At 44.7% G+C, this 14487-nt stretch overlaps 1 protein-coding gene across 16 annotated transcripts in view; it reads left to right on the forward strand.

Moving 5' to 3' along the window:
* The window catches only part of ARHGAP21 (Rho GTPase activating protein 21), a 134793-nt gene that overhangs the window by 98861 nt on the left and 21445 nt on the right, over positions 1-14487 (forward strand). For 14 of the 16 annotated variants that reach the window (XM_058297816.2, XM_058297820.1, XM_058297828.1 and 11 more), the window contains 3 exons: positions 168-2040; positions 13138-13296; positions 13401-13503. In XM_058297816.2, coding sequence (XP_058153799.1) covers positions 168-2040; positions 13138-13296; positions 13401-13503 — 2135 coding nt within the window. The remainder of the gene's footprint in view (positions 1-167; positions 2041-13137; positions 13297-13400; positions 13504-14487) is intronic. The other 2 variants (XM_058297829.1, XM_058297830.1) reach the window with 1 other exon arrangement.

Below are 14487 nucleotides of genomic sequence, written 5' to 3' on the forward strand. Positions count from 1 at the left end.
CACAATTTATTTGGTTCGCAGAGCTGCCTGACCCTGTGTTTGCATGCTGTGTTGTCCATCGTTCAGGGATAAGCTGGGCATGGGCGAATAAAGTAGGGGCCTGCGAGAACAGGAAGTATTGCCCTTTGGTGATTTTGCAATGACTCTTTTTCCTCACCCCCGCCCAGGCCTATTCTCAAGATGCCTACCTGAAAGGCAACGAGGCCTACAGCGGCAACGCGCACGACATCCCTGAGCCTCCGCCAGTTTGCTACCCCTGGCTGGCCTCTGCCCCCCCGGCCACGGCCCAGCCCAGAGAAGCGTCCCCTGCAGACTCCTCCTCGAGCAGGCCGCCAGGCAGCGCGCCAGTGCTGACCCAGCCCGGCAGGGCCTACAGAATGGAAATACAAGTGCCTCCATCCCCGGCAGACGTCGCAAAGGCAAACACAGCCGTGTGCGTTTGCAACGAGAGCGTCAGGACCGTCCTTGTGCCTTCCGAGAAGGTGGTAGACTTGTCCAGTCGGAACAACCACGCGGGCCCTGCACACAGAACTGAAGAGGTGAGGTATGGCGGGGCCGAGCAGGCCTTCAAACCCGCGGCGAGAACCACGTCGCCGCCGTCCTCCGTTCCCGCCGCCCACCTCGTTCATCCCCCCGCGGGCTCCAGGTCCTTGGAGCCGTCCAGGATTTTACTCAAATCTGGAAATTACGGTGGACGTTCCGAAGGAATCTCGGGCAGCAGATCTCAGGCTGTGGATTCTCCTTCCGTGTCTGTTAATCACTATTCCCCCAACTCCCATCAGCACATAGACTGGAAAAACTATAAAACGTACAAAGAGTACATCGATAACCGACGATTGCACATGGGTTGCCGGACCATTCAAGAAAGACTGGACAGCTTACGAGCAGCGTCGCAGAGCGCCGCGGAGTACGGCCCGGTGGCCCCGAGCCGCCCGGCCCAGCAGGTGCGGCGGCGGAGCGCCTCTCACGACCGGGCGCCGCCGGCGGTGCAGCCCCGGCAGCGCAGCGTGTCCCAGGAGAGGCTGGAGGACCCGGTGCTGATGAAGTACTGCCCCCGCAGCGCGTCTCAGGGCGCGCTGACCTCGCCGCCCGTGGGCGTGGGCACTCACCGGACTCGCTCGTGGGACTATATCGAGGGACAGGGCGAATCCTCAGAAGGCGTCACTTCCAAAAGCCACGTGCCCGATTCCAACGGGGATCGCAGGCAGACCTACAAGTGGAGCGGCTTCACCGAGCAGGACGACAGGCGCGGCATTCACGACAGGCCCCGGCAGCCGGAAGTCCACGCTGCCTTCCGCGGCTCGCATCTCGCCGTGGCCGCGGCCGTGGTCAGTTCTGATGCCAGGCGGGCGGGCGGGAGGGGAGCGGGACCCGCGTCGCAGTTTAAAAAGATCCCACCCGACCTCCAGCCGCCGCAGGCCAGCAGACACTGTCAGAGCGCGGGTGGCGTGCCCCCGCCCGCAGGCGGCCCCCAGGAAAGAGCCGCTCTCGCCAAAGCCCCGCCGAGCTCCCCGAGAGCGCCTCCCGCGTGCGGCGCCAAACCCGCCTTTCTCCAGGACGCGTTCCTTTCCGTCAAAGACCAAAGACCAGGCCACCCCCTGCAGCAGAACAGCCTCTTGAGGCAGCCGCCGCGGTTCCGGACAGAGAGCGCCCCCGAGCCCCCGGCGGAGGCCGCGCGCTCCCCCCCGCGCCCCGTCCCCCGGCCGGGCGGGAGCTCCGCCTCTGCCGATTCAGCGTCACCTGCCAGCCCGCGGCGCCAGGAGCTGAGTCCCCAAGAGGCCGAGGCCGAGCAGGCAGATGTGTCCGACAGCAGGGAAGCCGTGGTGCTGAGGGAGAAGCCCCCGTCGGGCCGCGCGGCGCCGCAGCCCCTCAGGCACCAGTCCTACATCCTGGCGGTGAACGACCCCGAGCCCGCGCCGGCCGCCACCTGCTGGCTGCCCAACGACGCGCGCCGCGAGGTGCACATCAGGAGGCTGGAGGAGAGGAAGGCCGCGGGCGCGGGGCCCCCCGGCGACTCGCTGGCCGCCATCCCCTTCATAGGTGAGTGCTGCGTGGCAGTCGCCCGCCGCGTAAGGCGCCCGCCCGGACCCGTGTCCTTCCCGACTCAGCAGGTGCAGAGACGGGGCGTCGTGATGTTAAAATGCTTTGAATTCCACCAACTGCTGCAACGGGTGCCTCGGCTTTTGGCCTCAAAAAATGATTTCTCTTCTAAGGGTTTTTAACTTGACACCCTCAGTGCCCGTTGTTTACATTTTAATTTTGGTGAGATAGACCCTTGCCGTCCAGGACCCAGGCGCTCAGCACGCCCAGTGGTACGTGTTGGTGAGCCCGCGCAGGCCGAAAACCAGGGCGGGTGGTTTTGGTAATTAGCAATCTGCCGTTCATCTAAACAGTGTCTGTTGTTTTCTAAAATTTATAAGTACTTAAATTACGAGCGGTGTGCCTGTCTGTGTCACCTGTGTCCCCGGCCCTGGAACGCGTTCTGCAGGTCCTCACGAGGCCCCCTGGCGCGCTTCCTCTGGGCGTCTGCTCGATCGCCACCGCATCTGCGCAGCCATCCCTGGCCCACCTGTCCATGGGGACGCCCCCCACCCACGCAGAACCTGCCCCCCTACTCCCCGTCAGCTACCTGACGGATCTACACATTACTTGTTTCCACATTTTTTTTTAAAAGTACTGTTTCTTTGCAGAGTTATAACATAAGCTACTTGAAAGCTGCGATTTTAAATCTTCTGTTGGCTGCCTTGTCCCTAGTATCTACACCACTCCCGGGCATACGAAGGCCTCCAGTAAATATTTGTAGGAAAAATGGGGGAATGGTCATTTTGAGAGTGTGGTTAAATGTCTAGCAACTTCTCCCCCAGATTAAAAACCAAATTCTCATCATAATTACTCTGCAGTGCTAAGACATATGTTAACAGGGCTATGATCTATATCCTTAGTATCATCTTCGTTTGATAAATGTGACACTTAAGGTATGGAGAGACTAAAAAGGTCCCTAGGATCACACAGTGACTGGACTCCCCGGGTTTCCCTGATTTGGCCCCATCCTAGAGGCCGACTCCAGAGGTGCCGTTTAGGCTACACGGGGAAGGGCGCCCCCTGGAGGCGGGTGGTGCTGCTCTTTACCACTGTGACGAGAGTTCTCTGTAACTTTACAGTGTAATTACAGGCTTCCCTTTGAGTACTATTTCAGGGTTCTTCTTTTCTAGAGAAACCTTGTTTAAGTTGCCAACCTATTGGATTGTCAGGTGACACTATCCAAATCAGCTTCTTTTTAAAAAAAAAAAGTCCACCCAACATATTTGTGATACACCTGATAAATTCAAGACGCAAACATTGTAAATGGGAAAATTGCAACCTGAATTGTACTCATCTGTACTTACCTATACGTGTAAAGCCAAGCTCAGAGAATAGTAGAATTTTTGCTATAGAGGGAACCTTATGCATCACCCAGATGTTACTTAGAAAGAAACTGAGGACCGATGATGGTTTATGATTTTATAAGACATAAATGTCTTGTAGACTTTGGCTGTAATTCATGGACATTTGAGATCTTATCAGAACATTGGCATAATAATTTTCATAAAAATTTTCTTCCTACTTAACAGGAACAATATAATCAGATACTATTGGAGTAATAAAAAAGTGTGCTGGTTATATACTGTTTGTTCCTGCATATGGTAAAGTGAAGAATAAACCAGAGTCAATTATGTTGTTCAGAGAGGACTTTGGCAAAGATATAAAATATATAAAGATGCAGAAACATGAAAAAAAGAAACCATTTTATTTTTGTAAAGTATACTTCTTTTGCTTAATATACTTGACCTTTTACGTGAAAAGCTTTTACCTCTTTGATTAAGTAAAAATTCTTTCCTATAATCAGGAAGTCCTAAAGATATTTGCCTGCTCTAGAAACTGTTTTAATTATACAAATACCTGGTTGACAAGCATAGTAAGTCCAAAATTTTCTTTGAAATCCATTTATTAGTGGACTTTTTTTTCTCTTAGACTTGTAGATATTTCTCTTTCCAATCTAGTTATTTTATGTGTGTGTATATGTATATTTACATGATAATGGGATAGACACCAGCTTTGAAATGGAGTCAGAAAGATTATTTGTGGGGAGTGAATGTAGCTCAAGTAGTTGAGCACCTGCTTCCCACATGAGGGGCCCTGGATTTGGTCCCTGGTGCCTTCTAAAAACAACAGCAAATAAATGAAAAAATCAACCCAGGGGACCGATGTGGCTCAGTGATTGTGTGCTGGCTTTCCACATACAAGATCCCAGGTTCAGTCCCTGGTCCCGGTATCTCAAAAAAAAAAACCTATTTGTAACATTTTCCGAAGTAAATTCCAAGAACACTAATTCCATCAGAATATGGCAAGTGTTTTTTAAAAAATAGAAGACCAGCTATCAGATAAATTGAGAAATGCTGGGTTTAAAAGTTAAGTTTTGTTTTTTCTACAGACTTTTCAGAATCATGAATGCGCTACTGTAATAGTGCACATTTTCTAGGCGTGTTATAATATACTTTTGCGCAAGAGTATTCAACTAGGAAACCTTTTATTTAGAGTATCTCATGGATTTGGTATGCCATAAAACACACTTAGGGAATGTTAGTCTATACTTTATGCTATTTTATTGGACATTTAAATTATGAGGGAAAGCAAGGAAGAAATTAAGGTTTGTTTTTGTGTTGTCACACCCAACAATCCTCATACTCTGTGATTTTAAGAATTGTTTATGTTATTTGAAAGCATAGACTAATGGAGGTAAAATTGCCTCAAATATAACAGAATGGAGCCAATTTATTTAGTTAGTTATAAAAAATTTAGAGTTAATAATATGTTTTATAGAAAAAAAATCGATATTAACACAATGTATTGTGTTAATAGCTGTTGTTTTCCTTGTGTCACAAAAACTTAGAAAAAAGAAGAAAATAAACCATTTTATTCACACCTTGTAGATTAGTTTGCTGGTTTATTTAGGGAAATAAGTTAGGGGGGAAACAAAACAAAACAAATACAAACTCACCATTTATACAAACTGTGGAATTGTTTTCCTAGCATAGACTTTTTAGATTTTCAGCTAAATATATTCATGTAAAATTAGATCCATTAATGACTACATTTCCAACTAGATGTGTTAGTTTTTAAAATAAATCCAAATTTCTAAAACTCCCTAACAAATCCCTGGTTTATGAAAACTTAAAAGGATTTCGGGAAGTGGACTTGGCCCAGTGGTTAGGGCGTCCGTCTACCACGTGAGAGGTCCGCGGTTCAAACCCCGGGCCTCCTTGACCCGTGTGGAGCTGGCCCATGAGCAGTGCTGATGCGCGCAAGGAGTGCCGTGCCATACAGGGGTGGCCCCGGCGTAGGGGAGCCCCATGCACAAGGAGAGCCGCCCAGCGCGAAAGGAAGTGCAGCCTGCCCAGGAATGGTGCCGCCCACACGGGGAGCTGACACAGCAAGATGACGCAATAAAAAGAAACACAGATTCCCGTGCCGCTGACAGCAGAAGCGGACAAAGAACACACATGAAGTAGACACAGAGAACAGACAACTGGGGGGGGGCGGGGAAGGGGAGAGAAATAAATAAATAAATCTTTTTTAAAAATTTTTTTAAAAAAAGGATTTCATATTTTTACATATAGTCAACAGGTAATTCTACTCCTTTAGTGACTTTGTACTTGTTGTCCCCTTGAACTAGGATGGATGCTTCTGATAACCACTTCACTGACTTTTATTTTATAAATATAAAATAATACCCAGAAAAATTGAGGGGCTTTTACAAAGTCAAGCCAGACTGGACCCTGTTCTCATGACCCCTGCTCAGTCTACCTGCTTCTGTTTTGTATAATAGAATTGAAAGCTAACCTTTTAAAGATCGATTAGTAATATTGGAGGCCGGCATTTATTAAATTCTTTTTGAGTCAAGGTAGGACACTGGATACACACATGTACATCCACATACACACACCATGTGCCTCTCCCCTTGGCCCTACCCCGTGACGAAATCTTTAAAATTTAACCAGTCTGATCTGTGGGACTGCAGAAGCGTAGTGATGTGACTGCGGCCCATTCTCTTGGCAAATCTGAAAGTCATACTTCACTTGCCCTTTTGAAAACCAGAGCACTTGCTGTGAGGGTGTCAGGTGCCATCCAGCAAGGCTGTGCGGCTCACCCTTGCACTGGACTGACCATGACGGTGCGCGTCCTGCTTCTGCTCGTGGTGTCACCTGCCGCTCAAGTGCACTGTTGCTGGCAGGTCCTCCTCGATTGACTGCTCCGCAGCCTTGACCCCAGCTCCTGCCACCATGAGGTTGTGTCACACGTGAGCTGAGCACTGATTAAAAATTCAGTCCCTCCTCACGTTCCCTAAAACCTTGCTGTCTGGGTAGTAGGCAGGTACAGAACTGAGTTTAGGGTTATTAAAAACCAAGTCTCAAAATGACTTTCAAAACAACCAGGTGTTAAATTTAAATTCATGTTTATTAAGTGACTTGGTCTTAATGAAAAAACTTAATTCCAATTATGACCATGAGTTGAATTATTATTGTAAAACCTGAAGATACTTGAACTAATGGTACCCCTTACCAGTATTTATAAAAGTTGACAGGACTTATTCCTTCTAGGACTCTGTTTATAATTAGTGAAAAATGTTTGGTGGGTTTATAAGAGGTCTGTCATTTGATGGTCAGATATTAGAAGTACATGTTAAGATGCCAGTGGCTTCTTTGTAAAACATTTTTTCTGACCGTGCTTCCTTTTTTTATTATTTTTTTAATTTAACGTAAGTGGAGTTTCTTAAGCATGTCATATTTACTAACCCCCAAAACTTTTTCACCTGATGTTCAGTAGTCTGTAATGGGGTTAATTAAAATTTGCCTTGAGAGCCATTTTTTTAGGATGATTTTACTTTACTGGGTTTTTATATTTTTTTAAATCATTAAATTCATTTAAAAAATCAGAACAAAACTGTGGTATTGCCAAAATCAATACAGTATTTACAAAGAAACAGTTTGTGTTTGCCTATTAAAAAGATAATTCAACCTTACAGAACTGTTTATTTACCTTGAGTTAAACTGAAATATATATATCTGTGTGTATATATATATATATATATATGAAGGTAAATTTTAAAAAGGGATATTTATCCCATTTGAATTTCTTTTAGGACAAAGAAAACATTAACAATACTTATGTTCCTTTTTCTTAAAGAGAAGGAAAAATAAATATTTTGAAACATTTTACTGGAGGCATAGATTGCCTTTTTAGGTCATTTGCAGTGAATGTCCCTTCTTAAAGCAGCTGGAAAAGAAAGTTTTTTTCAAATTTCATAATTTTATTAAAAAGAGATAAATAATGTTGCTATTCTGGAACTGTATATATAATTTCATATTAGTCACCATTCCTTCCAACTTGTACAGATTTACAACTCTCCTTCCATCATCCAAATTAATGAGTAATGTTAGAGCAGTAACATGCCTTAAATTGTGTTTTAATTCGGGGCAGGGGGTAGCACTAATTCTTCCTAGCAGAGGTGAAATAAAAATATGTCAAGGGACTGCTGTTTCTGCCATAGTCTGTGCCCCGAAAATCTGGTGGTTTCATGGAATTGTCTAAAATTATGCTCAGCTATAATTATAGACTATAAACATCACTGATCACACGCTCCTCTGTAGAGTGTGACCTTGTGAGGAAGATCCCCAAGCCCAGCTCATTTTGGAAGGGTCTTGTTTGAAAGTTTGGCCCGACCTGCAGCCCTGGGCTCTGGGTACCCCAAGGGGTGATGCGCGCTCGTTTGTCAGAGGAGCTGGGAGCACAGCGTGCACCCCTTTTACTGGTCAAAAGTCCCTTGGTTGCAAATGGTGGAAACCCATTCCAAATCAGCCCAGGCCAGAAAGCACCTTTGGGGCGCCATCAGGAAGTTGCTGGGTGGACCTGGCACTCCGCATGCGGTGGGCAGGAGCTCAGGGTGCCATGAGGGGTGTGACACTGGCCCTCAGTTCTGCGTTCTTTCTCAGACACTTTTTCTCTGTATGCAGGAGAAAATGGCCACGTAGCTCACTGTGTGCTGGTTCCCTGAGGGAGGGGCAGAGCGGGCCTCCCTTTCCCCAGTGACCCTGCAGCGAATCCGAGGGATGCAGAGCAGTGGGCCTGGCTGGGCCAGCCCGCCCTGGGGGCTCAGAGGAGCAGGCCTGGATGGACGCCCACCCTGAGGAAGGGGCCTCAGAGCAAGGCTGGGACACGCAGGCCGCGCCACAAATGGAACACGGGGCCCGCCACGACCTTACCACATTTGATGACCTCTTTACTGGTTGGCGGCCTTGCACAGATTTTTTTTAGGCTTTTGTATTTCTTCTGTGAGTTGTCTTTTCATGTGGCTTGTTCTTTTTCAGTAGTGATGTTAGCGGGTCTTATTTATAGAGGCTCTTTGTATTAGTTTCCATTCTTTTACCAGGCTTTGCTATTTGAAAATGAACTTTATACCAATTTTGTACAGTTTTACAGTCTGCCTACTTGATATTCTTACATGTCTACTTTTTTTTTTTTTTAATATCTCCCCCCCCACCCCAGTTGTCTGTTCTCTGTGTCTATTTGCTGCGCGTTCTTCTTTGTCCACTTCTGTTGTCAGCAGCATGGGAATCTGTGTTTCTTTTTGTTACGTCATCTTGTTGTGTCAGCTCTCCGTGTGTGCGGTGCCATTCCTGGGCAGGCTGCACTTTCTTTCGCCCTGAGCAGCTCTCCTTATGGGGCGCACTCCTTGCACGTGGGGCTCCCCTACACGGGGAACACACCTTGCGCGCATCAGTGCTGCGCGTGGGCCAGCTGCACACGGGTCAAGGAGGCCCGGGGTTTGAACTGCAGACCTCCCGTGTGGTAGACGGACACCCTAACCACTGGGCCAAGTCTGCACATTTTTCTTGGTTTATGAAATTTATTCAAAGTTCTTTTAAAATATTATTTGGTAAAAATAATAGTAAACGTTCTTATTCATATTTGAATAATCAATTTAATCATTAACTTACAACATTCTCCATTTGTATATTTAATATTGGGTGTTGTAAAAAGAGCCAGTGGGCTTTTCCTGAATGAAGTAAACTAGGGCCTCAATTCTAAGTCAATTGATTATGTAACTCAACATAGATCCCCAGAGGTACAGTTTAAGAAAGCATCATAAAGGAGCATCATATGTGGTTTTTTTTAAATACCTTTTCATATTTTTTGTCTTTGGGAATTCATGCAGTAGATTCCATATGAACCTTTCGCAACTATTTTCATTACAAATACCTCTACAAAGTATTCATACTGTTAATGCTGCATGTGCCAGATAATTTCTAAGGAATACAGTCTGTCCCCATTCATCCCAGAATGAATGGACCAGGAGACTCCAATAGACCAGCATAATTTATACATATTTATCATTTGACAAACTCAGTTAAGTTTGTTGTAATTTAAGTAGTAATGACAATTTTAGAGAATAGTACATCCAGTAAAGTTAAAATTTTATCATCATTAAATTAATTTTAAAACTTCCCTGTTATCTCCTTGCTTTGCATTCTCAACTGACAGGGAGTATCAAACTTGCCATACTTATTAGTTAGGTGCAAAAGGAACTGTAGTTTCAGACTGTGAATTTTAAATCATTATAACTATGTGCAAACACTTATTAATCAAACTAGGAACCATTACAATCAACCCATTGTTGCCAATGTGAAATAAATTTGCTTATTCCTGTAGCCCAAAAATCTGTGCTTTGGGATTCGACAAACTCTTGGAAAGCATTTTCTGCATCCTGCTGGTTGTGAAAGCGTTTTCCCTGCAAAAATTGTCAAGATGCTTGAAGAAGTGGTAGTCAATTGGCAAGAGGTCAGGTGAATATGGCGGATGAGGCAAAATTTCATAGCCCAGTTTGTTCAACTTTTGAAGCATTGGTTGTGTAACATGCGGTCGGATGTTGTGGAGAAGAATTTCTGTCGACCAACGGCAGCTGCAGACATTGCAGTTTTCCATGCATCTCATCGATTTGCTGAGCATACTTCTCAGACGTAATGGTTTTGCCAGGATTCAGAAAGCTGTAGTGGATAGACCGGCAGCAGAACATCCAGCAGTGACCGTGACCTTTTTTTGATGCAAGTTTGGCTTTAGGAAGTGCTTTGGAACTTCTCAGTCCAACCACTGAGCTGGTCATTGCCAGTTGTTGTATAAAATCCACTTTTCGTCATACAACACAATCTGTATTAGCGTTCTCTAGGGAAACAGAATCAACAAGGGATATCTGTCGAAAGTAAGAGATTTATCAGAGTCTCTCATGCAGCTGTGGGGATGCACAAGTCCAGGTTCCGCAGGCAGGCTGCAACCAGGAGCTCCAATGAAAGTCCAGTGAAGATTCTTGACTAGTTCTGGGAGATATTGACTGTCCAAAACTGAGCTGGGAAATTCTCTCTAAATGCTGGAATCACTTCCCCTTTTAAGGGATTCAGCTGATTGGGTTAAGTGTCACTCATTGCTGATGGCAATCTCCCTGATTGATGTAATTATAACCAGCTATCTGATTTATCACTGCAGTAAAGTCAATGGTGACTAAAGTCCATAAATGCCCTTGTATTACAGTTAGCCCAGTGCTTGCTTGACCAAACAACTGGGCACATTTACCTGGCTGAATTGATACAATAGCCTAACCATCACAATCCAGTTGAAAAATGGTTTATTGTTTTGTAGAATAAGAGTACTGCACTTCAAAACGATTTTTTTTTTCGGTCAATTCATGAGGCACCCACTTACTGAGCTTTCTTACCTTTCCAGTTTGCTTCAAATGCTGAACGAGTGTAGAATGGTCGATGTTGAGTTCTTCAGCTACTTCTTGTATAGTTTAAGAGGATTAGCTTTGATGATTGCTCTCAATTGGTTGTTGTCAACTTCTGATGACCGGCCACTACCCCCCTCATCTTCAAGGCTCTCGTATCCTTTGCAGAACTCCTTGAATCACCACTGCACATACGTTCCTTAGCAGTTCTTGGGCCAAATGCGTTGTTGATGTTGCAAGTTGTCTCTGCTATTTTACGACACACTTTGAACTCAAATAAGAAATTCACTTGAATTTGCTTTTTTGTCTAACATCATGTCCATAGTCTAAAATAAATATAAAATAAACAGCAAATAATAAGTCATTAGCAAAAAAACAAAGTGAGAAGTGCACATTAAATGATATATAACATAACCACATTTACTTAAGGATGTATGCCAATATCAAACGGCAGATTTCAACACTGCAAAACCGCAATTACTTTTGCACCAACCAGTTAATACAAGTAAAATTAATTCTTAGATAAATCGTCAAAATGTTTTCTGTTGCTAAAATGTAAGGAACTGCTTTTAAAGAAAGTTGTAAAAACCATTGGAAATAAGTTAAAGACATTCAGGATTTACTGATTTTAGCCATAAATATAAGCATTATAATTTTGTAACATTAGGCGGCGGACTTGGCCCAGTGGTTAGGGCATCCGTCTACCACATGGGAGGTCCACGGTTCAAACCCGGGCCTCCTTGACCCGTGTGCAGCTGGCCCATGCGCAGTGCTGATGCATGCAAGGAGTGCCGTGCTATGCAGGGGTGTTCCCCACACCGGGGAGCCCCACGCGCAAGGAGTGCACCCCATAAGGAGAGCCGCCCAGCGCAAAAGAAAGTGCAGCCTGCCCAGGAATGGCACTGCCCACACAGAGAGCTGACACACAAGATGACGCAACAAAAAGAAACATAGATTCCCGTGCCGCTGACAACAACAGAAATGGACAAAGAAGACGCAGCAAACAGACACAGAGAACAGACAACCTGGGTGGGGGGGGAGGGGAGAGAAATAAATAAATAAATCTTTAAAAAAAAATTGTAACATTGTTAGGCTTCTTGATTAAAATGTTAATCATTAAAATGATAGAGCATTCATAGAATTTGGTAAAAATTAAAACAGTTTGACCTTTTAAATCAGGAATTAAAGCCCCATTTCATTTTTAAAGAATTTCATTACGGTTTTCTAAAACTGGGACATGTCGTTTTAAGGATTATAGTTATGTCATCCTGTGAAATTACATTCTCTTGACTCGTTTTAAGTATTAGGATTTCAGCCACTAATGTTACATGGGCAAGAATTTGGAACAAAGCTAATGTTCACCAACATGAAAAACAAATACAATGTCCAGTTATAGAGCAGGACCTCTGGTGTTAGGTTGTCTGGGTTCAAACTCTGTCCCTACAGCATTGTAACTTGAGACGAGTTACTTTGTGTCTTGGTTTCCTCATTGATAAAATAGTTCTCCCTTCATTGGATTTGGGAAGTATTAATGAACTAACATGTATAAATATCTAGGATGGCGCGCGCCCCTGCTAAGTAAGTGCCCATGTCAACCACCGCTCCTCTATACACACGTTCCCATCGCATATCACTTCTACCCTTGACTCGTGGTGGCAAACTTTTGAGAAGCTAAAATTCACAGCACCTAAAATATTCTTCTTCTCTCCCATGGTACCAGGCATGCACTCAAGGGGGCAGTTAGGAATCGTTCCTCCTGGGAAGAGGACACCTTTTCCCACTTGCCCAAAAGTGCCAGGCAGGCTGCACGCAGCCTTGATAACATGTCACTTTCTCCGGTGACCTATAGACTGTACTTCCTTGTGCTGCTTCGAGGCTACACCACAGCCAGATCACCTTGCTCAGCTTTCTGCAGTGATCATCTGTAATACCTTTAACCTTTGAAAAGTGATTCCTGCATTTTAATTCTAACTTGAATTCTCTCCTTGATTTGATTATTGTTCTGATTTGATAGGTTTTGGTTCTAAATGTGTATCCACTTTGGTGTCTTAATTATCTGTTGGTGAAGGGATCAATTGGTTGGCAGAAGAAGAAATTAAATGAGAAGCAAGACATTTAATTTCTTTTCCCATAATCTCTGAATTATTTGGAATCGCTGGAGCAATAACAGACCGAGGAAGCCCTCTTTGGTGTTTCGGTGGCCAGGTGCCACAGTCTCCCTGTTCTGTTAGTAACGATGATCAATCACTGATTCTGTCGTCGCTCTTACCAGTAATCACTGGGCCCCTTGCCGCCCGCTCTTTGTTTCTCGTTCTGCCGTGTAGATGAGCCAACTAGCCCTAGCATTGATCGTGACATCGCACACATCTCTGCTTCTGCCGTAATCTCAGCCTCTTCCTCTCAAGTGCCCTCTGGGGCCACAGCTCCTCCCAGCCTCACCACCTCCGCCCCGTTAATCCGGCGTCAGCTCTCACACAACCATGGTATGTTCAAGCGGGATTGCGTGAGTTCTCCGCGCAGAAGCACGTGGCGTAGCCTCGTCTTCTCACTGCTTGAGACCCGACTAAATGTTGAACTTCAATTACAGAATCCGTGGGGCCTCCCGGCCTGGACGCCCAGCTCAGCGCAAAGACAGAAAGATCAAAATCGTATGACGAGGGGTTGGACGATTACAGAGAAGACGCAAAATTGTAAGTCCTGGGAAGATGAGTCCACGTGTTTGTGTGGTGGGTATTCAGCGTAACTTTCACACATAAATACTGAATTTAATGATGTCTTGTTTTCTAACTTCATGACATTAGAAATCTAGATAAAACGATTAAATCAGACTTGTTACTTAGTAACATATTCAATTGAATTTTTAAAAATCAGCAACACATGAACAGGTGCAAATATATATTCCGTATTATATATTTATGTGTTAAGTATTCCTTTCACCTTAGACCTCCAGCCACCAGTTCTATTCTCAGACACAGCTATGTTGTATTTGTATTGTATAATTCCAAATATTCTGTGCATACAATCCCACACGTAACACAAATGCTTATAAATGTGTGTATGTGTGTGTACATTCATATTAGTTTTATAAACAAGTGATAGCAGCTACCCATACTCTTTGGCTTTGCCTTTTTCACCTAAAGGCAGGTCTTTGAGATCATCCAGTGCATCTGTGCCTGCCTTACTCCTTTTCGTAATGGTTTAATTTCCCATTGAATAGTTGTACCATAATGTATTTAACCAGTATTCTATTTAAGATATTTAGATTGAACATTGTGCTACCACAAACAATACTCAGTTGACCTAGGTTATTTTGTTTGAAATAGGATTATTTCCTCAAGGAGTATGTGCCTTTTTCATTTTAATACCTACTTAGTATTCTCGATGACAGTGATACCTGATTCCCCCACCCACCCACAGTGTGCAAATGCCTCTGCGCTTACCAACCCAGGGGTATTGCCCTTTATGCGGTGTCTTATTATATTTTTAATTTTTTAATTTTTTTCATTTCTCTCCCCTTCCCACCCCCCCCCCCCACCCCTGTTGTCTGTTCTCTGTGTCTATTTACTGCATCTTCTTTGTACGCTTCTGTTGTTGACAGCAGCACCGGGAATCTGTGTTTCTTTTTATTGCATCATCTTGTGTCAGCTCGCCATGTGTGCAGCGCCATTCCTGGG

Source organism: Dasypus novemcinctus, chromosome 5 (assembly GCF_030445035.2).
Source record: "Dasypus novemcinctus isolate mDasNov1 chromosome 5, mDasNov1.1.hap2, whole genome shotgun sequence".
NCBI lineage: Eukaryota > Metazoa > Chordata > Mammalia > Cingulata > Dasypodidae > Dasypus > Dasypus novemcinctus.